Consider the following 21,004-nt stretch of genomic DNA (forward strand, 5'->3'; position numbering starts at 1 on the left):
AAAGTCAGAGCTATCTAGCTACAGGACACAGGGGAAAGGGGGGGGGGGGGGACCACATCACTGTGTGTCCTCTGGGTTTGCCCCTGGATAGACCCCTTGTGTGTACCCACAGACACATCCCCCTAGATTACACTCATACATTTTCACTTGGATGCCAAGGAACCATCTCAAAGCCACTCTCTCCAAAGTTTAGTTTTCCCTTTTTCTCTTCTTAACCTACCTTCCTATTTTCATTGACAACTGAAATCTTTCATGTTTTATACCATGAAATCCAGTTGTTCTCTGGACTAAGTTCAATGTCCATATAGTTTTAGCTTACATTATAGCAATGCTGAATTGGACACTGGTACTAAGCTCTGCTGAACACCAAAGCCTTGAGACTGCAATCCCCTTCAGTTATAAGGCTTCCAGTTAAGTCACAGACTTCAAGGGGAGTTTTGCAGGGCGGTTGAGGGGTGGGAAGGGCATACAAGGCAGAGGGGTTTGAAGAATTGGGACCTATGTCTGGAAACTGTGTGGAAGCCTTATTAACACCTGAAATAGTCACTTCCTTCATGCCTTTATTAGAAAATACGTTGTGTTTGGTATTAGAATTCACAGACTCAGTTTGTGTTTATTGGTGACTATGATTTGACTAAGAAAGTCAGGGGTAAATCATAACAGTTGCTTGCTCAGCACCACATTCTGTTTTGAGAACTGTTATCACCTTTTTGTTTTTAGGAAAGAGAGAAACATCCGTTTCAAAAGAACTGTGAATGGAGTCATAATAAGCAGAAGAGTTTTTCTTAAAACATTTTAAAATACAAAGCAAGACCATTTTTTTTTCTTCACTCCTTTTTTTTTTTTAGGAAAGTTAGAGGCCTGGATTAATCTACTTCAACAACTCCAACCCCCTGCTCAAAGCGAGACCAGCCCCAACTATATCATCCCAGCCAAGGCTTTGTCTAGCCGGGTCTTGAAAACCTCGAAGGATGGAGGGTCCACAGGCTCTCTGGGTAACCTGTTTCAGTGTTTTCTACCCTCTTAGTGAAAAAAATCTTCCTAATATCAACCTAAGCTTCCCTTGCTGCAGCTTGAGACCCTTGCTCCTTGTTCTGTCATCTGCCACCACTGAGAATAGTCTGGCTCCATCCTCTTTCAAACCCTGCTTCAGGTAGTTGAAGGCTGCTATTAAATCCCCTCCCAGTCTTCTCTTCTATAGACTAAATAAGCCCAGTTTCTGGGCTCTCCTCATAAGTCATCTGCCCATACCTCCTCACCATTTTTGTTGCCCTCCACTGGACCCTCTCCAATTTGTCCACATCCTTTCTGTTGTGGGGGGCCCAAAACAGTACTCCAGCTGTGGCCTCACCAGTGCTGAATACAGGGGAATAATTATGTCCTTTGACCTGCTGGCAACACTCCTACCAATACAGCCCAGTATGCCATTACCCTTTGTGGCAACAAGGGCACACTGCCAGTTCATATTCAGCTTATTGTCCACTGTAACCCCCAGGTCCTTTTCTGCCCATCCAGACAGCCCCCAGGCTGTACTGGTGCATGGGATTGTTCTGCCCCAAGTGCAGGACTTTGCACTTGTCCTTGTTGATCCTCATAAGATCTCTTTTGGGCCAATCCTCCCATTTGTCTCGGTCACATCTTCCATTTTAATCCACTTTATCCTTGTCAAAATGATTTCAATCTTTACTACCACTATTAGCTGAATTATTGCCTGAACTGGTGAGATCTGATTTGCAGATGACAGAGAGACCCAATTAATCCAGGCGCGGTTTATCTACAACTGGGAAATGTAATTCAGCTTTGAACATTACATAAAAAACCCACTTGTCATAAGAAAAGGTTGGTCTAAGGAAAATTAAAGTCAAATAAAGCTTCCTATGAGCGGAGTTCTGGTTTAAAAAACAAAAAACAAAACAAAAAAACCCCACAAAAACCAAAAAAACAAAACAAAAACAAGAAAAAAATTAAAGTACCAGAATAATGAATTACATCATCTCAAAAAGGTAGAAAGAGGCAAAAAATGCACCTGGAATACACTGGAAAGATGTGCAAAAATAAAATGCAACCTATGCATAAATGCATCTTAGGGAAATTAAAATGCCACTGAATTCTTGGTTGATTGGTTGTAGTTAAGCGTCATATGCTGAAGATTGGGAGCATAGGGTGGGTGCATCTTAGAGTAACACATTTGTAGCATCTCATGATGTAAGCTGTCACGTACAAAAGCTTACATCTTTCTGAATGAGTTAGCCTCTAAGGTGCCACCCTACCCTGCCTTCTGCTCGACTTCAGATGAACACTGCTAGCTACCTTGGGAGGAAAAACCTGCAGCATGCTTATAGGCTTGCTAGTGCTATGCTGGTTGGCACTACAGATGAAATGGACTTGGGGGTCATGATTGACCACAAGATGAACATGAGCCTTCAATGTGATGCTGCGGCTAGTAAAGTGAGCAAAACGCTGGCTTGCATCCATAGATACTTCTCAAGCAAATCCCAGGACGTCATTCTCCTGTTGTACTCAGCCTTGGCGAAGCCACAGCTGGAGTACTGCATCCAGTTTTGGGCTCCACAATTCAAAAAGGATGTGGAGAAGCTTGAGAGAGTCCAGAGAAGAGCCACGTGCATGATCAGAGGTCAGAAAAACAGACCTTATGATGACAGACTGAGCCAAGGGACTCTTCAGCCTGGAAAAGCACAGACTCATGGACAATCTGGTGATCACCTGTAAGTTTATCAGGGGTGTTCACCAGGATCTGGAGGAACGCCTGTTCACCACAGCGCCCCAAGGAATGACAAGATCAAGTGGTCACAAACTCCACTGCGACCAATTCAGGCTGGACACAAGGAAGAACTTCTTTACTGCCCGAGCCCCTAAGGTTTGGAATAGACTGCCGCCGGAGGCGGTTCAAGCACCCACTTTGAATGCCTTCAAGACACATTTGGATGTTTATCTTGCTGGGATCCTATGATTCCTGCTGACTTCCTGCCCCTGGGGCAGGGGGCTGGACTCAATGATCCTTCAGGGTCCCTTTCAGCCCAACTGTCTATGAAATCTACCTCTACTCAAACTGAAGAAATCTGAAGTCAGATTTCAAAGGGAGTTTCACAGATGGCGGATTGGGGGTGGAGGCTTGAAGAATTGGGTCTTATGTCTGGAAACTACATGGACATCCTGAAGTTGTCACTTTTTTCATGCCTTTATTACACAAATACATTTGAAAATATAACAGGGTTTGCTTTATAGCAGTTGCAAGTATTCTTACCACTTATGAAACAAAAAGCCTTCTCAGTTGTTATGACATTTTGCAAAAAAAAGGCCTGGCATATTTTCCAATGTACAAGTGATTTCACACTTATTCTAATGTTATTTATTTGCAAATGGTACCTGAAACTCATTAAGTGCAGATGTAAATGTCATTATTGAACAACCTAAGGCTGGGGACAAGGGAGGTTAAATGCAAGCATAGGAAAATGCATTTTTCCAAGGATGGCTAACCTACAACAGGTCTGCCACAAGTGGCATAGGTAGCGCGTGCACGTGTGTATAATGAGGATTGTCAGTACAGTGGCAGATAGAAAAGCAGCATATTGGGTAGGGAGCAGAAAGCAGAGCAACAAATTGGGCTGGGGAAGGGAATCAAAGTTGTGTTTAAGGAGGATGCAGTGATATTTTGTGGCATGCCTACCTGTCAAAAAGTTGGCCTCCCTCCCCCTGTATTCCATTCCATCACCATGGAACTCCTGTGGGGGGGAAAAGTGTTCATAAAAGAAATCACACTGATAACCCCGGAGCCTGAAGCTCTCAGCTCAATTGCAGAACAGGAAGTTGCAACACACATTGCCCAAAGCACAGCACCTCAAACATCGGCTGTGAATGCAAATCTGATTTCACTGATGAGGTTACCAGTAAAAAGTGCCAGTCACCACTTATCTTGGTAGGTCTCCTAATGCACAAATGTCTACTACACAATGAACTAAGTCTGCTAGACATAAAGATTGCCTGAAGATAAACAGCAATAAATCTTGGACACCATCATCAAGAAAGCAACAGTTCAATGCCATATCTTAAAGACGACATGTTCTGAATCACTAACAACAAGCCATTTAATTTTCCTTCTTGTCAACTCTCAAACCCATGGAAAAAACTAGACAAAATCTCCTTTAACAAAATGGTTTGTTTGCATTCGAAGGAAAGAAATTAGTCCTCAACGTCTGCAAATCTCATTTGAAAGAAAATTGCCATTAAATAAAAGCATGCTTTCATTTGCAGCATTCTTTGAACTGTGTTTGTTTCTCTAAAACAAAATGCATAAGGCTGCTTTTGTTTTGATTGTAAATATACAATAGTAACAGTTTTTTCAGATCAATTCATATATAAACAAATGTTTTATTTATATAAAATTTCATACTGTGCTAATTGTACATTTCAGCAATACATTAGAAATTACTGGTATGAAGCTTGATAAAGCAGCACTCTAGTTAAGAAACAGTGCATCAGATTATCCTACCCATTTAGTTGCTGTAGCTTACATTAATGCTTTCACTTACTGATCTCATTTGTGTTGTTTTATAATTATCTTGCTACACAATAAATCAAACTTAAGAGAAAAGATTACATGAAATCGCACTGTATTTAAAATTTTATTGGTGAGTAAATTGTCACTTAAGTCAGGCATAGCAAGTTTATTTCTCATACAACTTCACCAAAAAAGAAAGGTCTCAAAGATTCATTTTTGTGCAACTTAATTAGGCAAATTACAGGTTATGCCCAATTTTTCACATAGCCAAAAGGACATCTCTAATTTACACTGTACACTTATTGTACAGCAAAGTGTGATTTTACAATTTATCACCCTTACAAGTTACGCAAGTTTGCAAAATTGTTACATTCAAAACCACTCTCTCTTATGTCTTTACTATGTACAGTAAAAAACAAAACTGAAACGAAACCAAAACCAGAAATGGGATGGATTTGATCATATATACAGGAGAAACATCCGATTTTACAAGATACATGGCAGTAAATCAACCATGTAATAATGAGACTAGAATTCAATACAAGATGCAGCAAAAGGAATTATAATATGATACTTTACAGCAACATCAAAATTATGGACCCAATCCTTCTTTGCCACATTATCTTATGATTTACTTGCATGTAAGTGTAAAACATTCACTGTATATTTATAAGGAAGGATCAGATATATTTACATCAAAATTGTCTTGCACTAGAGAACACTTAGAAATAAATCCACAACATTGATGTACTATAAATAAATTAGAACACGTGTAATGATATTGATATTATTAAAAACTAATAGAAAAAAATTAAACTGCAGTTAAAAAATTAACATGCAGGTCAAGTTGTAAATAAAACAAAAGGACCTAAGTTTAGCACTGGGACAGTAGAGAATCAACATGAAAAAAATCTCAGAATAATGAATATGCAGTCTTTAACTTGCAAACCCAACTCGTGTATTAAATCAGAATGATCTACCTGCACTGCCATGACAAGAGCATGCTCCTAAGTCTTTGGTGCCAAGAACTGCACCCATGGTCAGCTCCAGAACTCGATTCAAAAACTGCAGCCCCTGCCAAAGACCATCTGATCATCTTCTGAAGACTAGTACACCAACAGGACAAAGCAGCTTTCAGGGGAAGGAGCCAATACAGAAGAGCATGCAAGAGTTGTAATCCCAAGCCTCTAATTTTCATCTCTCTAGTCCAAATGCATGTATCCTGATTAAAAGAGATTAGAATGGAGGGGGCTTTTTTTGCTTTTTCTTCTTTCTTTATAAAAAGAAAAACAGGCTTTGCTTAATCTTTTGTCCTCGGTTAGAAAATTCTGTAATGTACCAAACATTTTATAAATTTTTGGGATGCAAAACAGTTTGCGATATTTATACATTTGTAGAAATACAATATAGAGGACAAACATGAATTTCCTCTGTAACTGAGATTATAATGGCTGACAGCTGCTTCAGAGATCCACAACCTGCAGTATTAACAGAATAAGATGTACTCAAATATGATGTATTGCAACACTTAATACCTTAATACCCTTGTTGTCAATCATTTTGATCAACAGTAAAATACAAGTGTAATTCTTGAATCATTGGTGTACATGGAAGTAATGTATGTAAAGTTTCTTTTTTAAACCAGATGTTAAACTTTGCAAGAAACCAAGCTATTTTTAGGATCAGAATAAGCATTTATAGGTGATAAAATGCCCTACCCTGTTTTATATACTACCTAATGCCATTTCCAGTCTTCACCATGATGCATTTACCAGTGAGAGCAACAGCACAGGCAAAAGGCTAATGGCAAATGTATGCATGGGGAGTGGGAGGTGATGACCAGGGTGGTAATGTCTAAGGGTGCAATATCTTTGTGCATAAAAGATTCAAGTAAGGGATGTCAAAGATATGGCCTGTGGGCCAGATCCAGCATGAGGAGCCATTTCACTCTTCCCATGAGCTTCCTGGACTGACTATGAATTTAGGGGCAAGGCCTACCATCAAACTTCCAAGTACAAAGCACTGCTTAGGGATGTGTGTTAATGGGGGGTAGAAGGGGGAAGGGGAATGGGAAGGAAACAGGATGCAAATGACAGCTGTGTTAATGCCTGTGCCACTGCCACTCACCCACCACTTGCCCTCCTGCTGCTGCTGGGTCCAGATCCAGCCTAGGCACCCAGGTGAATTTGAGAATGCTGTTTTAAAGGTAAACAATTTTAAAGGATTAAAGGTGAAAATGCCTCTTCAAAAAGTAAGATTCCCATTTATTTTCATAGCAGTTTAATCCCACAATTCTACATTGGTAATGTTAAGTATTTAAAAAACAGATACTTTTTTTTGAAGAAGAAACATGAGGAAGTGTCAAAAACACTTTCCCAACTTTTTTGCTATCATATTCTGAAGTAGCTTGACCTGAAGGTAATGAACCTTGATGTGTGAAAAAGTGAACAGCAGTAAACGAGTTTATTGCAATACTTGTAATTTTGTAGATTTGACAATAGAAACAACAGGCTTGAAGCAAACTGCAGCTGTTTCATCTTCATGGCGTTTTAAAAGAACACCATCATGTATATTTTTAGAGCAACAGTATTCAACAGATGCATATGAAAGTGTGTTCTTATAGAAAATGAAAAATTTTAGAAGACATTAAATTATATCCTTGCAATTTTAAATGGACTTGCATTACAAGTTTCCAAAAGACTGATACACTTCACAGAAATAGCGGGCTCTAGGCATTAGCAATAGAATATGACACTCTCTCACTAATAGTTCTAGGCTAGCACAAACTAAAAGTTTTCCTTACCCAATTACAAATCTAATGACTATAATAAATTTCTTAAGGGGGTGTGTGTATGTGTGTGACCATATACTATACAAGTCTCATATGAAACCCACCATCACAACCAGTCCCTGTTAGCAGTGTTAGTGGAGCACCCATGGTCTGAAAAGTCAGGTTTAATGCTCCATACTCCCTCTCACCCCCATGTAAAATTACTTCAGAAAAGGACTGAACAGAGAGACAAGATGCTATAATTAAAGCTTACACTGCCTTTTATATGTTCTGTAGACAGATAAAAGACTTCCCTCTCCAAAGTTATTAACTGATCCCCTTTCAAGAATACAAGAGTTGTCTTTCATATTAAAAAAACAAACAAACAACTCAGTAGCGTGGTGGTAGACAAAGAAAAAAATTCAGGGGATATAAAACATAACTCAGGATTTATGGCCATAATAAAAACAGCTTTACAAATACTTTGTAAGATAACCAATGTTATCTTTTCATAACTGAAGAGACAAAATGCAATTAAAAGATATGTCAATTTGATCTTGAACTTCTTGACAGCGGCTCTTTAATGTAACTGTAAAATATTCACCATATAAAAGATCCACACAAACATAAAAGTTTCCATATACAACACCACAGATTTTACTTAAAACCTTTTCTAGGGGGAAAAATGTATCTTAAGTCATTTTCACTGATTTCTACAATCTCTGGCAGTTCTCACTGGCTTATTAGGTTCATGATGCAAAACGAGTTAATGTTATATAGTCCTGCTTCTCCACTGACAGCTTTATTTTTCAGTGACTTAGAGTAACATAATAGTAATAAATGGTAAACAATACTGCTTCAAAGTTTAAAGTGTCGTTCTCCAAGAAAAGTCATGCAGAATGACCTCTATGAATAAACTTGCAATTAGTTCTTGAAGTCAAATAGGGGTCTTACAGTAAACCTGGCTTAACCTAGTATTTTCAGAGCTCTTGCACTCAATGAATGCGTAATAAAATAACCACCTGCACATCTATCCTTTTCATGAACTACATATGCTTGACAAATCTAAACAGTTAACAGCTGCGACTGGTTTCCTGGGATCATACCAAAAAAAAAAAGACAAAAACCTAAGAGAAACAAGATTTATTGTAAAACAAGTTGAAGAAGCAATGACTTTAGCAGAGTTTTGCTTTGCAATCCCAGACAGAGCATGATGCGACTGAATGCTCTCAGGAAAGCTAAAAACAAAATTATAGTGTAACTGTACAGATGTTGCCTCATTAAAATCGCTTTCTCTTGATAATTTCTGGTTTCCAGCTGACAGGATGGGTTTCTTCAGTCTGAAAAAATAGCATGAGAAAATAAATTGAAGTAGCTATTTTTAACTGTAAATTAAGCTGTAGTTTTGCTTAAAAGGTCTGTTACACAGGATATGCTATGTCTTATACACATGTAACAATACTTTGATAAGTTAATATTTTTTGCTTCAATTAGAATGTATAGATTAACTGATTAGAATATACATTTGAATTTACTGTTTCCCCGTGCCACTGTCTGAAGGGCTAGACATGGTTGTTCCTGCTACTATTTTAGGCTGTGAAACAAGAACATGGGTGGTCACTAGCAATTAAGAAAAAAAAAAGGTTTTGGAGAAAAATAAAAAGTATAAGGTTGGCAGCCATGAGACTCAAGTTCTACTCCTGGTTCAGTCACTTACATCCCATGTGATCTCAAGCAAGCTCTTTAATGTCTGTACCTCACCGACCCCTCTGTAAAATGGGGAATTAATACATTTGTCTTGTTCCAAGAGATACTAGAAGGATAATTCAATATTTTGAAGCACTCTTAAAGAATTCACCCCAACTGTGATTAGATTCCATGCTTTAAATTTTTGCTTATTATAAATAGCAATACAATGATGAGTTCTATTCCATAAAGTAAATCTGGCTCAGTTTATAAAGTGTAGTGTTTTGAAAATAAGTTACCTACACTACATTTTAACTTTCTTGCCTTTTAAACTGTTGTACAAGAATCACAGTGTGATCTACTTTTCAAATTGTAACCTTTGAAAAGACTGTGATTATAGAAAGGAAGCAGATGCAACAAGCCTTGACATTATACAGGTCTCGCTGTATGCTTTTTGTAATAAAAATTCTCAAACTATATCACAACAGGGCTTTGGACAAAAATAGGTGGTATTAGACTGGTTTGCTTGAATGTAGTTAACAGGAAAACTAGTGCAGAAACTAGCCACTACCCTGTATTATTTAATATACATGTGTACACATACTAATTTTTTTTTTATATATGATAATGGCTAGCTTCCATGCTATATCTATCTACATATCTAGATATATATTAAATTATATACATTTAATATTTATAAATATTAAAAAATAGCATTTATATAAATAAAATGTGTGCATGTGTTTATACATACACACATCCCCTATATTATAAATTACATGTACTCAAGATATTCTCCTCTCATATACAGGTTGCAACCCTAACAGAATAAGAGTTCTATAGAAATCTTTTCTGTTCATTTCATGATTTACAATGAAATTGGTTAAACTGTAGATTTTTAAAAAGTACAATTAAAAAGCATGTCAACATACCGCAGTATCATCTTCCCTGTATACTTTTATAGTTTTATCAGCTTCAGCAGTAAGCAATCTGCTTTCTGACTGGTCAAATGCACAAGCAAATATTCCTGATTCACTGTCCAAAGATCCAGGCTGTACAGCTGCATGCACTCTCTGGAAATTATACCCAGTTCTCCAGTCCCAAAGATGCATAGTGCCATTATCAGCTGAAAAAGAAATACAATTGATCCATTTCTGTCACCCTTTTAATAAACAAAAAAACAGCTCTCCAACCAGCTGTCTAATGCACAAGGAATTTGCTGATTTGGAACAGGTTAGTCATAGCATTCTGTTAGAATAGTTTACTGCCCTCCAAAGAGGTGTCCCATTTCCTGCTGGCTTCTTTGTTCCCTTCCTGCCTAAGAAAGTTGGTGGCAGCTCTCTCCAAAATGCTCTTAAATCAGCTTTAAACATCACGCACAGAATCACAAGTACTCGCATCAAGTTGTAATCTTGAACACAAATTCCTTACTCGATGACATTACTGATGGGATGACAGTTCTACATTTAATTATGAACAGAGACACTACAGAAACAATGACCTTGCATAACCTTAAAAAGTGTGGAGACAGTACTGACAGTAGTGGCAGATGACAGAAGGATGCTCAGAGGGACCCCTCTCAAAACAGACTTTCAATTTTGATAAAGGTGTCAACTAGTCAAAACAGAGCTTTGATAACTTTAATCTAACCCCAACTGCCAGCCAGATAAAAAAAATAGACATTTTAGATAGTGCTTCCGCTAAAGTAAAGACTTTAAATCTCAATTTATTTTAGTTCAGCCCTAGCTCCTTTGAAGTTGCTACAGATTTTTTGAAAATCTCTATACAAGCTATGTTCATAAAGCCCTAGTTTCAAAAAAAGGGGAAAAAGGCCTTTAAAGTATATTTCTGAATAGAATAACACTTTGCTCTGGGGAAACAGACAATTTTCCCCAAAATCCTCAGCTATTTTAAGGGGCCTGCCTACAAATTGAGAACCCCCCAATTTTTACATGAATACCAATACAAACGTCATTGAAAGATCCTTGCAGGACTTACACTTCCCAATCGTTTAGAACAAAATATAAAAAGGACCCATCATTTTTCAAGCTCTTGCCCACACTATGCACATGAATCCTTATGCTGTCAAATGCAGCTTTAACCTGCATTCAAAAATAAGAAAACCCACTCTTATTTGTACTTAAAAGCATACAGTCTGTGTAAGCTGACACAGAATATGATTTAGCAGTTCCCACCCAAAGCATTGTGACTCCAAACCTTTAGCTTAATGCTGAACACTATATTATGCACGAGACACTAATTAACATTTATACATTAAATAAAAGTGCAATTCTTTCCTGAAAAGTGATATTTTTCAATGGACTTCCAGAACAAAAGTGTTCAGTTTACAAGCGAATAGTGTTTTGTCTTATGGCTATTTCTGTGAACTCATCCCAGAATTTGAAGTCAAGCTGAATTAACACACACAATTCTATGGATCAAATTCCATTCTTGGACTACATGCCTATGTTTGCCTAAAGGAAACCAAGTGCAGAACCTGACCCTGCACTTGTGAGTATCCACAGCATTTCAATCTACTTTCCTATGGCTATGCTGATGCTACAGAAAAAAGCAAAAAGCCTATTAGTCTTATGGTTAAACCAGTAGACTGGGACTTCAGCTATCTATATTCAATTCTCTGCTCTGCCTTAATTCCTATGTGATCTCATAGCATGTGGGTGCTCAACTGGCCCACAGGGCTCCCTGTGGATCCAAAAATTTGGCAGTGGGGAACTGATGGCAGCTAACTGCCGCTCCCCCACTGCCAAGTTTCCAGAACTACAAAGAGCCCTCTGAGATGGATAGCATGAGCCTGCATGCTAGATTGAGTTTGCAGGGCTGATCTGGGTGCAGAGAGTCCTGATTCAGCCCTGCACCACTCATCCAGTCCACAGGGGCAAAAGGTTGAGTACTGCAAAGCTGCTATACCTGCGAGGGAATATGAGAGATTTAAGATTTGTGAACTTAAGTAATATCTTTTGCTAGATCAGTTATATAGAGCACAAAGCTCTTCTAGCATCTCCCAGTTACACAGTTCATCCAATAAAAGATATTATTCAAACTAACAAATCTTGTCTCTCGCATATATTATCCTAATCAAAGTGAGAATCTTTCTGGGGCTCACTTCTCCTTTCTGTAGAAGAAAAAAAGAAATTTTCTTTTTCCCCCCTCTTCAGCTGTCTTTCTATTCAGATTATACATTACTTTAATACAAATCCTATCCCCTACCACATCTTCCATTACAAAAAGGATGTATGATAATTCAGATGAGACCTCCATAAGCTACCTTTCCAACAGCCATTTGCCCCTACACACACACACACACACACACACGCGCGCGCGCGCGCGCCTGAATATATATGTACAACCATATAGCTTTTGCACATCAGCAATGATTTTAGTATATCCTTACTTTAATCAGAACTACAGCATTCTAATAAGTGAAATTATGGAAAAATGCCACTATGAATTTGAGCTAATCAAAGTTCAACGAATCAACTGCTAAAAGATTGGGTTAAGCAGTAGTCAGCATTTTACAAATAGATACTGATGGCTAGAAAGTGGTATTTAGAGGTTTGTTTTGGGGGATTGGCTTGTAGGTAAAAGTAGATATGCATTAGAACAGGGGTAGGCAACACCCAGCATGTATGCCAGAGCATAGCAAGCAAAGGTGTTTTGCTTGGCATGTGCACCTTGGGGCAGACAGCAGGAAGCGAGCCTGGGCTGTGCCGCTGCAACAAGAATCAGGCCCTTCATGGCACCCCTACTGTCTGCCCCAGCACGCCAATATCTTACAAGTTGAGGTTGCAGGTGTTTTTGGTATTCTGCCCAAAAACACTGCCTACCCCTGCATCACAACAATGGTCTAGGGGAATGGCGAGAGATTTCTGGTTTTGGTAAAACAGACCAAATTAGGAGGCCTGGTAAATAACCAAATTAAGATGTGTGCATGTGGTGAGTTCGTTGGAACAAATGAATATGCTGACATGGCAGAACATGGACAAGATGATGACCCCAGGGAAGCCAATCAATAAGGCCCAGGAATGAAGAGTCAAAGGGGAGAAAGAATACTAAAGGAAGGATTTCAGAGCAGCAGAGAGGACCCAAGAGGGGAACCCAAGGCCACTACAGACAGAGGGCACACCACCAGCCGATAGGGGAAGCGTAAGTCACCAGTCTTACCCACCCCATCAGAGGGGGGTGAGCTTTGGCCTTTGACCTCCAGGCTGCTGACATCTGACATTCAAGAAAAAACCTCAGGGTGAAGCTCTCACACTGGCCAGATATACCTTCCCTCTGTGAGAGCTCTAAGATTGGTAGCTGGGATCCTATGATCCCTGCTAGCTTCCTGCCCCTGGAGTAGGGGGCTGGACTCAATGATCTGAGGTCTCTTCCAGCCCTAATGTCTATGAATCTATGAGCTATAGGAATGGAATTATTTATGCCATCACTGTATATCAATAAAATTTGCCTATTATCAAATGGCGAAGTCGTGGTTAGTCTGAGGGTTTGGTTCTGCCCGGAATGAGGTATGTGGGTCATAAGTCCAGAGCCAACAGATACCATTTGTAAAACCATCAGAAAAAGTCGATGGATTCCATGCATATAAACATAGGAATTTATGCAGTTAGAGGAACAACATTGTTAATTTCTTTGTAGGTACATACACAGATTAAGTCAAGCCATACTTCAATATACTAAACCCAGCCAAATTAAGTAAATTCTACCTGTATTTACTAACAGGGAGATAATACCCAACACATTTATATACCAGATATCACCATAACAGAGAACATAGATAGAAAGCTTCCAGGCAGAAAAAGCACTGCATTCCTATTGCATTTAAGGAGGCAATCAAATTGGAGGGCTTTACATGAATGAATGTACCCTTTGCAGACATACGTTGTGTACCCACTCTCCACACACCCCAATGCAGCAAGCTGAGAGGAACAGCGATCAAGTAAGCTAGGAGGATTCACTATTATGTGGATTTTCCAATCCATCCCATTCATTAGGGAGGCAATGGCTACTCTAGGTTAAGGAGGCAATAGGGTCAGAGTGACACTAACTGCTCTACAGCAGCCAGTGGAGGAGAAAAGAAGGCTACTAGGCTCCTCGGAGACATCCTTAGTCACAGACTTGGGCTCAAACAAAACAGACACTGTGACAAAAGAATTAAAATCTAAAGAAATCTCACTTTACCTCCAGATACCAAAACTCCATCCGAATTCACAGCCAGTGTGTTGATAATAGCATTATGACCAGAAAGGTTTTGAATGAAGTTTCCATCTGGGAATTTCCACTGTTTAATGTTATCTGGAGAACCAGATGCAAACGTATAACTGGAACAAGATTAGCACAGTAAAGTAAGCCAGAGTTAAAAAAAAGTTTTGTACTTGCTTCTCTTTAACATGTTTCAGTGTAGCACATCAGTATTACAGCTACTAATTATACATACCAATAGTAAAATGTGATTCTCCAAATTACTTAACCACTAAATCATTTTTTCAACAGCAAATGTACGTAAAAACACCTGTATTATGCATGTTTTATCTAATTTTACTGTTTAATTGCATCTTTTTCTTTATACAAAATGGATTACCTAACATACAAATATTTTTTCAATACTAATAATATAATTTCAATAATAAGTTGCTAATAATATAATTTCAATAATTTAATAATATAAAAGTTCTGAAGAAAGAGTTACTTCTCAGTAAGAGCACTAGCTTTTGCACTGCCCAAAATTTAAAACTGGCTTGTATTTTAATTTTGGCAATACTTATGCAGAGAGGTGTTACCAGAAAATGACAAAGAAAGCACTTTCAAAAGATGTAGTAACATCAAATGCAATTAGGGAGAGAGAGCACAAGAGCAAGCAAGCTCTTTGATTTTGGTAGCTGATTAGTTCTCCAATTTGTCTGAACAAGTTAACGATCCTTAAATTATTTAATTCACCTCCCTCATAGAACACTTACAAACACAGGCAGCAAAAGTGTTTTTATAGGGCTGAGAGGCAAGTTCAGTCCCCTTATTTAATAATCAGAGTACAGAAAGTAAGGATATATTTATAAAGATGACAGAGACGTGGTTTTGTAACATGCTCAGACAAACTGGGCTGGAACCATTTCATTTCACAGAGATTCCGAAGTTCTGCAGTAATTAAACTAAAATTAACAGGACTCCAAGTACAGATATATGATAACATTGTGTGCCATTATTTCTATATTGGTACTATAGTAGTTGCATTTTGGTGGTTTAGTTAGCTCAGTTAGTCTCTGTTTACTACTAGGATTAGATGTTTCAAAGGCAGGTGCAAGAACTGCAAAAGCAAGCACTTTTAGAATGAACTACCTATAAGATCAATTTTTTTTCATAATAAGATCAAGTTTTTTTCAACAACTTATGCAATGTTGCATAGTTCTAGTATCCCAACATTAATTGTTCTCTACTTGGGCTTTCTTCCAGTAAGCAAGTTTTGCTTAAGTTCACTACCATAGCTTTCTTTTAACAAAGACTCACTTGTTCCCTTGTTAGCAATCGTGGGAGTTGTAGCGGCACTGGTCTTTCCCCATCATGGTCATTAAATCCTAGTGCTTGAGAAGCCTATGTATACTGGTGCTCCCAACAATGCTAATACCAGCTCAGTTAATGCAGCCAAGTAACAGTCATTAATTACAACTGTCTCTTGTTGTATATACATTCTTATCTCACTAAAGTAATGTGTACTCTTCAATTCATTAGGCAGGATAGTACTTCAAAGAAAGCTACTTTAAAGTATATCAAAATGTTGGCTTCCTGCTACCACCATGTGTTAAAAGTCAAGACAGAAACAAGGAAAAAAACCAAAACTTACTGCCTTGGATGCAATACAACTGCTCTTACAGATTTCTTGTGATTTGTTAAAGTGACACGAGTTTTTCCTGCCACTAAATCCCACAGTCGTATTGTGGTATCATGGCTTCCTGTAATTAAAAAGAAAAGATAGCAAAGGTATACAGCATAAACAGCAATGCTATCAGTCTGTACAGATATCTAAATATAATATATAAAAGTTTAATAAAAATAACAGCATCTTTCATCCAAAAAAACTCTTGCAAACAAAAACTACATAGAGAGATTTTTAATCCCTCACCCAGATCTTCAATCTGCTAATATACTGTTATCCCAGAAGTAAAACACACACACTTTAAACTGCATATAGCAACATTATAAAAATTTAGAATAAACTATATTGTATCTTGTTTAAATCAGCAAGAGATGATCCCAATTTGAACCTAGATCTTAACTAGTATAACATAAGACAAGAAATGAGAGACAAAGGTAATGAACTGGGAGAAAGGACAAAGATAAACAGTGATACAAACACATTGTTATAAATAGCTACATACAAAATTATCTGATTCTTAGTTGCTTGGTTTGGTAAACATCAACCATACCTGTAATAATCTGTGGTTCTGCAGCTTGGCACTTCACTGTTGCCACTGCATTTGTATGTCCTGTTAACGTGTGCACGCTGGCTTTTGTCCTCACATCCCAGATCTGTAAGGCCATAGTAAACTCAAGACGGTACGAAACATGTTCATCTTTTAGGAACTACTATTGGTTGTATGGATTACATGCCAGACCTGACACATACTACCATATTTGTGCTAGAAAACTAGCATAATCAGTTCATCATAACAATAAGCAGAAGTTGCCATTCATTGCACTAAGACATCAAGCCATCTTTCTTTAAGGTTAGACACCATAAAGTTATATCCCCCGCCCCTCTAAGGCCGACGAAGTTGACAGAATCTAATTGGTCTATATGATATTTTTAATAGCCCCAGGTGTGGGCAAAATAAACCACTCTTAGACATTACTAGCATTCTACATATTTTGGGGCAAAAGAGAATGCTTCAATTATAAATCTATAAAAAGATCTGGATCTTCCCCACTATGAGCCACTGGAGGACTCAAAATTAGCAGACTGGCTCAAGGGCCCAAATTTCCTAGATTATGATGTTTACAAAACAGAGGAAGTATGCTCTGAACAGTGGAGCTTGCTCCCCCTTGTCTGTCAGAGCCCAAGCATGTCACCTTCAGTGTTGGTTTTCAAGCAGTTTTTCTTTTTTAAAAAAGCACAAATATAAAACACAATAGTAGCAGTAATGAGTATAGAAGGAAGACCACAAGAATAAGGCTACTGGTCTAGCTGTATTTTTAAATCTTTATACACACCACTTGTTTAGCTTTTAACACTGAATATCTAAAAGCATGCATGTTCAATAAACCTCACCGTACTACTTACTCGTGCTGTTGAATCCCGGCTACATGTCATCAACACATCTATTGTTGGGTGCAGATCCAAACCATAGACAGCACTTAAGTGACCATGGTAATGCCTAATGACCTAGAGAACAAACAGACTTTAACTTGGTATTTAAAGGACAAAGTTTTAATTCTCTGATTCCTACAATGCTACAAGTGCACCTTGATATAAGAAAAATAAATCTACATCTTACCTTATTATACTCAAGATCCCAGCATTTCACTTGTTTGTCTTCTCCACAAGAGAAGAGGTATGGACTTCTTGCACTTACTATCACACCTCGGACAGTACTAATGTGTCCTGTCAGAGACAGCTTTAATTTGCCACTAGCAAGATCCCAAATCTACATTGAAAAATGTAAAGATTTTAAAGTTACCCAAATGTAAAAACAGGACAATTAAAAGAGAAAACTGAATTGACCAGGATTTGTCAATCTATTCCTAGACCACCTTACCTTGATAGTTCTGTCAGCAGAGCCAGTAACAAACCACTGATTTCCTGGTTCCACGGCAATGCATCTCACCCATCCCAAGTGACCACTGATCACCTTTAGAAAAAACAACAAAAAACATTCTGACTCAAAAAATGAACATACTTCTGACAAGTGCAATTAGTCCAAGAAATGATTTAAAATGAAAATCACATTTAAAATTAGATTTAAAAAAAAACAGTTTTGGTCCTCTCACATAAAAACAATACTACTAAATTAAAATTCAAAATATTTTAAAATTTAGAAACTGGATGGCTTTGGTCATTTGCAATGGGACCCCTTAAGGTGAAGTCATTGGTTCAAATCCTTAACAGGTCATTAGTAACTGTAAATTAGATTTCTCAAGGTAAGGGGTTTCTTCAGTTCATCCCTGGCATCTTCCTGTACAGTATCGAATAAACTACCAGTGCTCCTACAATAACAATTATAGAAATATGCACCCAACCTACTGGTTGTTTAGTCACATTTGCAAAGCAAAATTTCAATTTCCAAAAAGTTCTTAATAAAACAGCTGTATCTCATTAATAAAAAAATCCGTTATTACTAGTATCAATCAGCAACTGCTGCATCTTTCAATTCAGTTCCTTCAGCTCTGGACAAGGCAAAATGCCAAGGAATAGGCATAAACCTATCCTACCCAGGCACAGACTATACCTGTTCTATAAATAGCAGAAACAACTATTTTAAAGTAAGTCAATAATGTACATTTCACTAGCACCAAAACTCAGTTTTAAAAAAAAAAAAAAGCCAGTACAATTACAGGCTTTACGAACACACACAAAAAAAGAGAAAATACCTTTTATTTGCATTTTAGTATCTACAGCTCTGCAGGATGCTTCCCCATTAATATGTTCACTGAAATATAGTTATTATAACACCACCTGCTAGCAATTAATATATAGTTTACTCCACTTACATGCATATTAGATAAATACCTAATTTGTAGGCTACTGCTTATTTTGTAATAAATTCCAGTTATCTGCACATCAGGTAAGTATATACATTAATTAAATACACAGATCTTTTAGACCTATTATCCATCTTGTAACTTACCTACGTACCAAGTGTAACTGTCTGCTCTGCAACCAATTGTCCTACCTTTAAGTGCACCAGAAACAATGCAAGGGAAGCAGCTGTCAAAGGGCTATTATTAGCCCTGAAAAAATAACAGCAGCTAGTTACTTGAATAGCATCTTTCTCCCTTCATTTTCAAGGCTTCTAGAAGTAGCTCCAGTTGTGACTACTGGTAGCTTTGAAAATGAGAAGAACTAGTTAGTTTCAGGGATTTACATCATTGTAAATGATGTTCCTTAACTATACAATTCTTCTAATACCACTTCCATAACTAACTATTGGAAGCTTTGAAAATGAGGGCAGTAGTCAATGCTGGGGATGTCAATATCACAGCAGTGATAGTGCTGTATAATTAGGGGCACTGATTGTTAGCTTTCATTTGCATAAGTGCATACTTTTAGTAAAGGTAAATTTTCTTTCTAATCCAGAAATTGCACACATACATATACTCTGCATAGTCACCCAACCACACACCATATAACAGACAAAGCTTATCTGCTAAGGCCTTATAACCAGTGGAAAACACTATTTGCAAAGGAAAACTCTATTGATGGGAAGCTGGGTAGAAGTGATTCTGCTGCCTTCGAACCAAGGCAGTTCCAAGGGACAATCTTCTTGACAGGAAGGGGAAAGTGTGGGCATGACAGGGCACCACTGGATCAGAGTGGCTCTTTTGTAGCTCTAATGCCTGTCAGAGTTGGGAAACCAAGAATGAAGGAGCCAAAATGATTTGTCTATGGCTCTCTCTTTAATACATCTGAGTTTCACTGAGATGTAGAGAAGAATAAGGGCCACAGTACCAAAACAAACTGAACCTTATGGAGGCTTTGAAGTAGACATGGATAGAACATACCAGGTGAGTTAGTCTGTCCTGTTTTTTTGGCTGCAGCCGACAGTTCCTGGTCCCCCAACAAGAGCTATAGGTAGATTGTGCCACTGTGCCTTCTACCAGACATCTTATTGTCAGGAAGAACAAATGTATTGAATCTAGCACCTTGGCTTTAGCCCCACACACGTTTTCTCTTCCCCGCAACATATAAAACTGCTCTAAATCAAGTAGGTGCACTTTCCATGTGCTTATTATGTCTCAATTTTTCTCAAATAAAATTTCTTTTAAAATTTGTATAAATAAATTGCTCCAGAACTATAGTCCTATTTCATACACTTATACATTCCTTTGGATTAGACTGTTTTTCAGACAAGTTGTCTTTACATTAATTTTAAATTTTGTGCATATTCAACAGATATTTATGAACTCTAAAACTGTTCATACACAGCATTATACAGTAAATTAACTACACTAAAAAGACCAGATACACATCTCTTTCAACCACAAGAGATTTTTTCCTTCTCAACCAATGAAGTGTGGTCTTTCTTCAGTAACAGACCATGTCTGAGCAAAGCTGAAAGTTACTCAAATTACAAATTAGGTAAAGAGTATTGGTAAATAAGGTACATCTAAAAAATATATTTATTTCACCGCCTTCAACTCATTTAATTTCTACCATTTACTTCAATGCATTTTCCCTCTTGTATACCTAATCATAACGAGGTCATGACCAAAGTATCTAACAAGCATATGCAATAACTGAGGAACTAATTGGTATAACCTGAGATAATCAAATTAAAAGGCAAAAAATAATGATAAATGTACCAATTAGATTGAGATGAAATGCACACAAATCAACCAATTTAAAATACAGGGATAATTCATTGCATCTTAAGTGCTCAGACAGCATTTTCTATTTTCATGTTAGAGCAAAACCAGAGATTTATTGGAAAAGGCTCTAGTGTTAATTGTGCTGAAAAATTACATTAGAGGCTTATTTCATTGTGATCCATTAACACTGTTAAAAACAGCAATGACACTTAAACTATATTTCAAGTAAGTAAAAGTAATTTAAGGTCTTATGTCCATCCATGAATGCCATTACCAATGCCTATGTTTTTTTAAATCATGCTCTTATTTTTAGAAGTTTCCCAAACCATTGTTATACCCACACAAACAAGACACAAAAACATAAAATTGTACACAGATGGCAGTCCAAAGCATATTATATAAAAAAAGGAAAATTTTTCTCATTCTAATCTCTGTCTCTCTCAGGAATATTTAGACCTCCCAACCAGGGAGAAGAGCTTGACCTGGAATTC

The 21,004-nt window shown here is 37.6% G+C and overlaps 1 protein-coding gene across 1 annotated transcript in view; it reads right to left on the bottom strand.

The window, feature by feature from the left end:
- Nucleotides 1–4,670: 4,670 nt before the first annotated feature.
- PLRG1 (pleiotropic regulator 1) overlaps nucleotides 4,671–21,004 on the bottom strand; it is a 24,731-nt gene continuing 8,397 nt past the window's right edge. Inside the window, exons 8-15 of the mRNA XM_019521676.1 lie at nucleotides 17,744–17,836; nucleotides 17,483–17,632; nucleotides 17,269–17,370; nucleotides 16,415–16,517; nucleotides 15,832–15,940; nucleotides 14,178–14,317; nucleotides 9,908–10,101; nucleotides 4,671–8,629 (exon numbers count right to left, since the gene is read on the bottom strand). Of these exons, the coding sequence (XP_019377221.1) occupies nucleotides 8,570–8,629; nucleotides 9,908–10,101; nucleotides 14,178–14,317; nucleotides 15,832–15,940; nucleotides 16,415–16,517; nucleotides 17,269–17,370; nucleotides 17,483–17,632; nucleotides 17,744–17,836 (951 nt within the window). The 3' untranslated portion in view covers nucleotides 4,671–8,569. The remainder of the gene's footprint in view (nucleotides 8,630–9,907; nucleotides 10,102–14,177; nucleotides 14,318–15,831; nucleotides 15,941–16,414; nucleotides 16,518–17,268; nucleotides 17,371–17,482; nucleotides 17,633–17,743; nucleotides 17,837–21,004) is intronic.

This window comes from Gavialis gangeticus, unplaced genomic scaffold (genome assembly GCF_001723915.1).
Source record: "Gavialis gangeticus isolate Ggan-Ray unplaced genomic scaffold, GavGan_comp1, whole genome shotgun sequence".
Classification (NCBI taxonomy): Eukaryota; Metazoa; Chordata; order Crocodylia; family Gavialidae; genus Gavialis; species Gavialis gangeticus.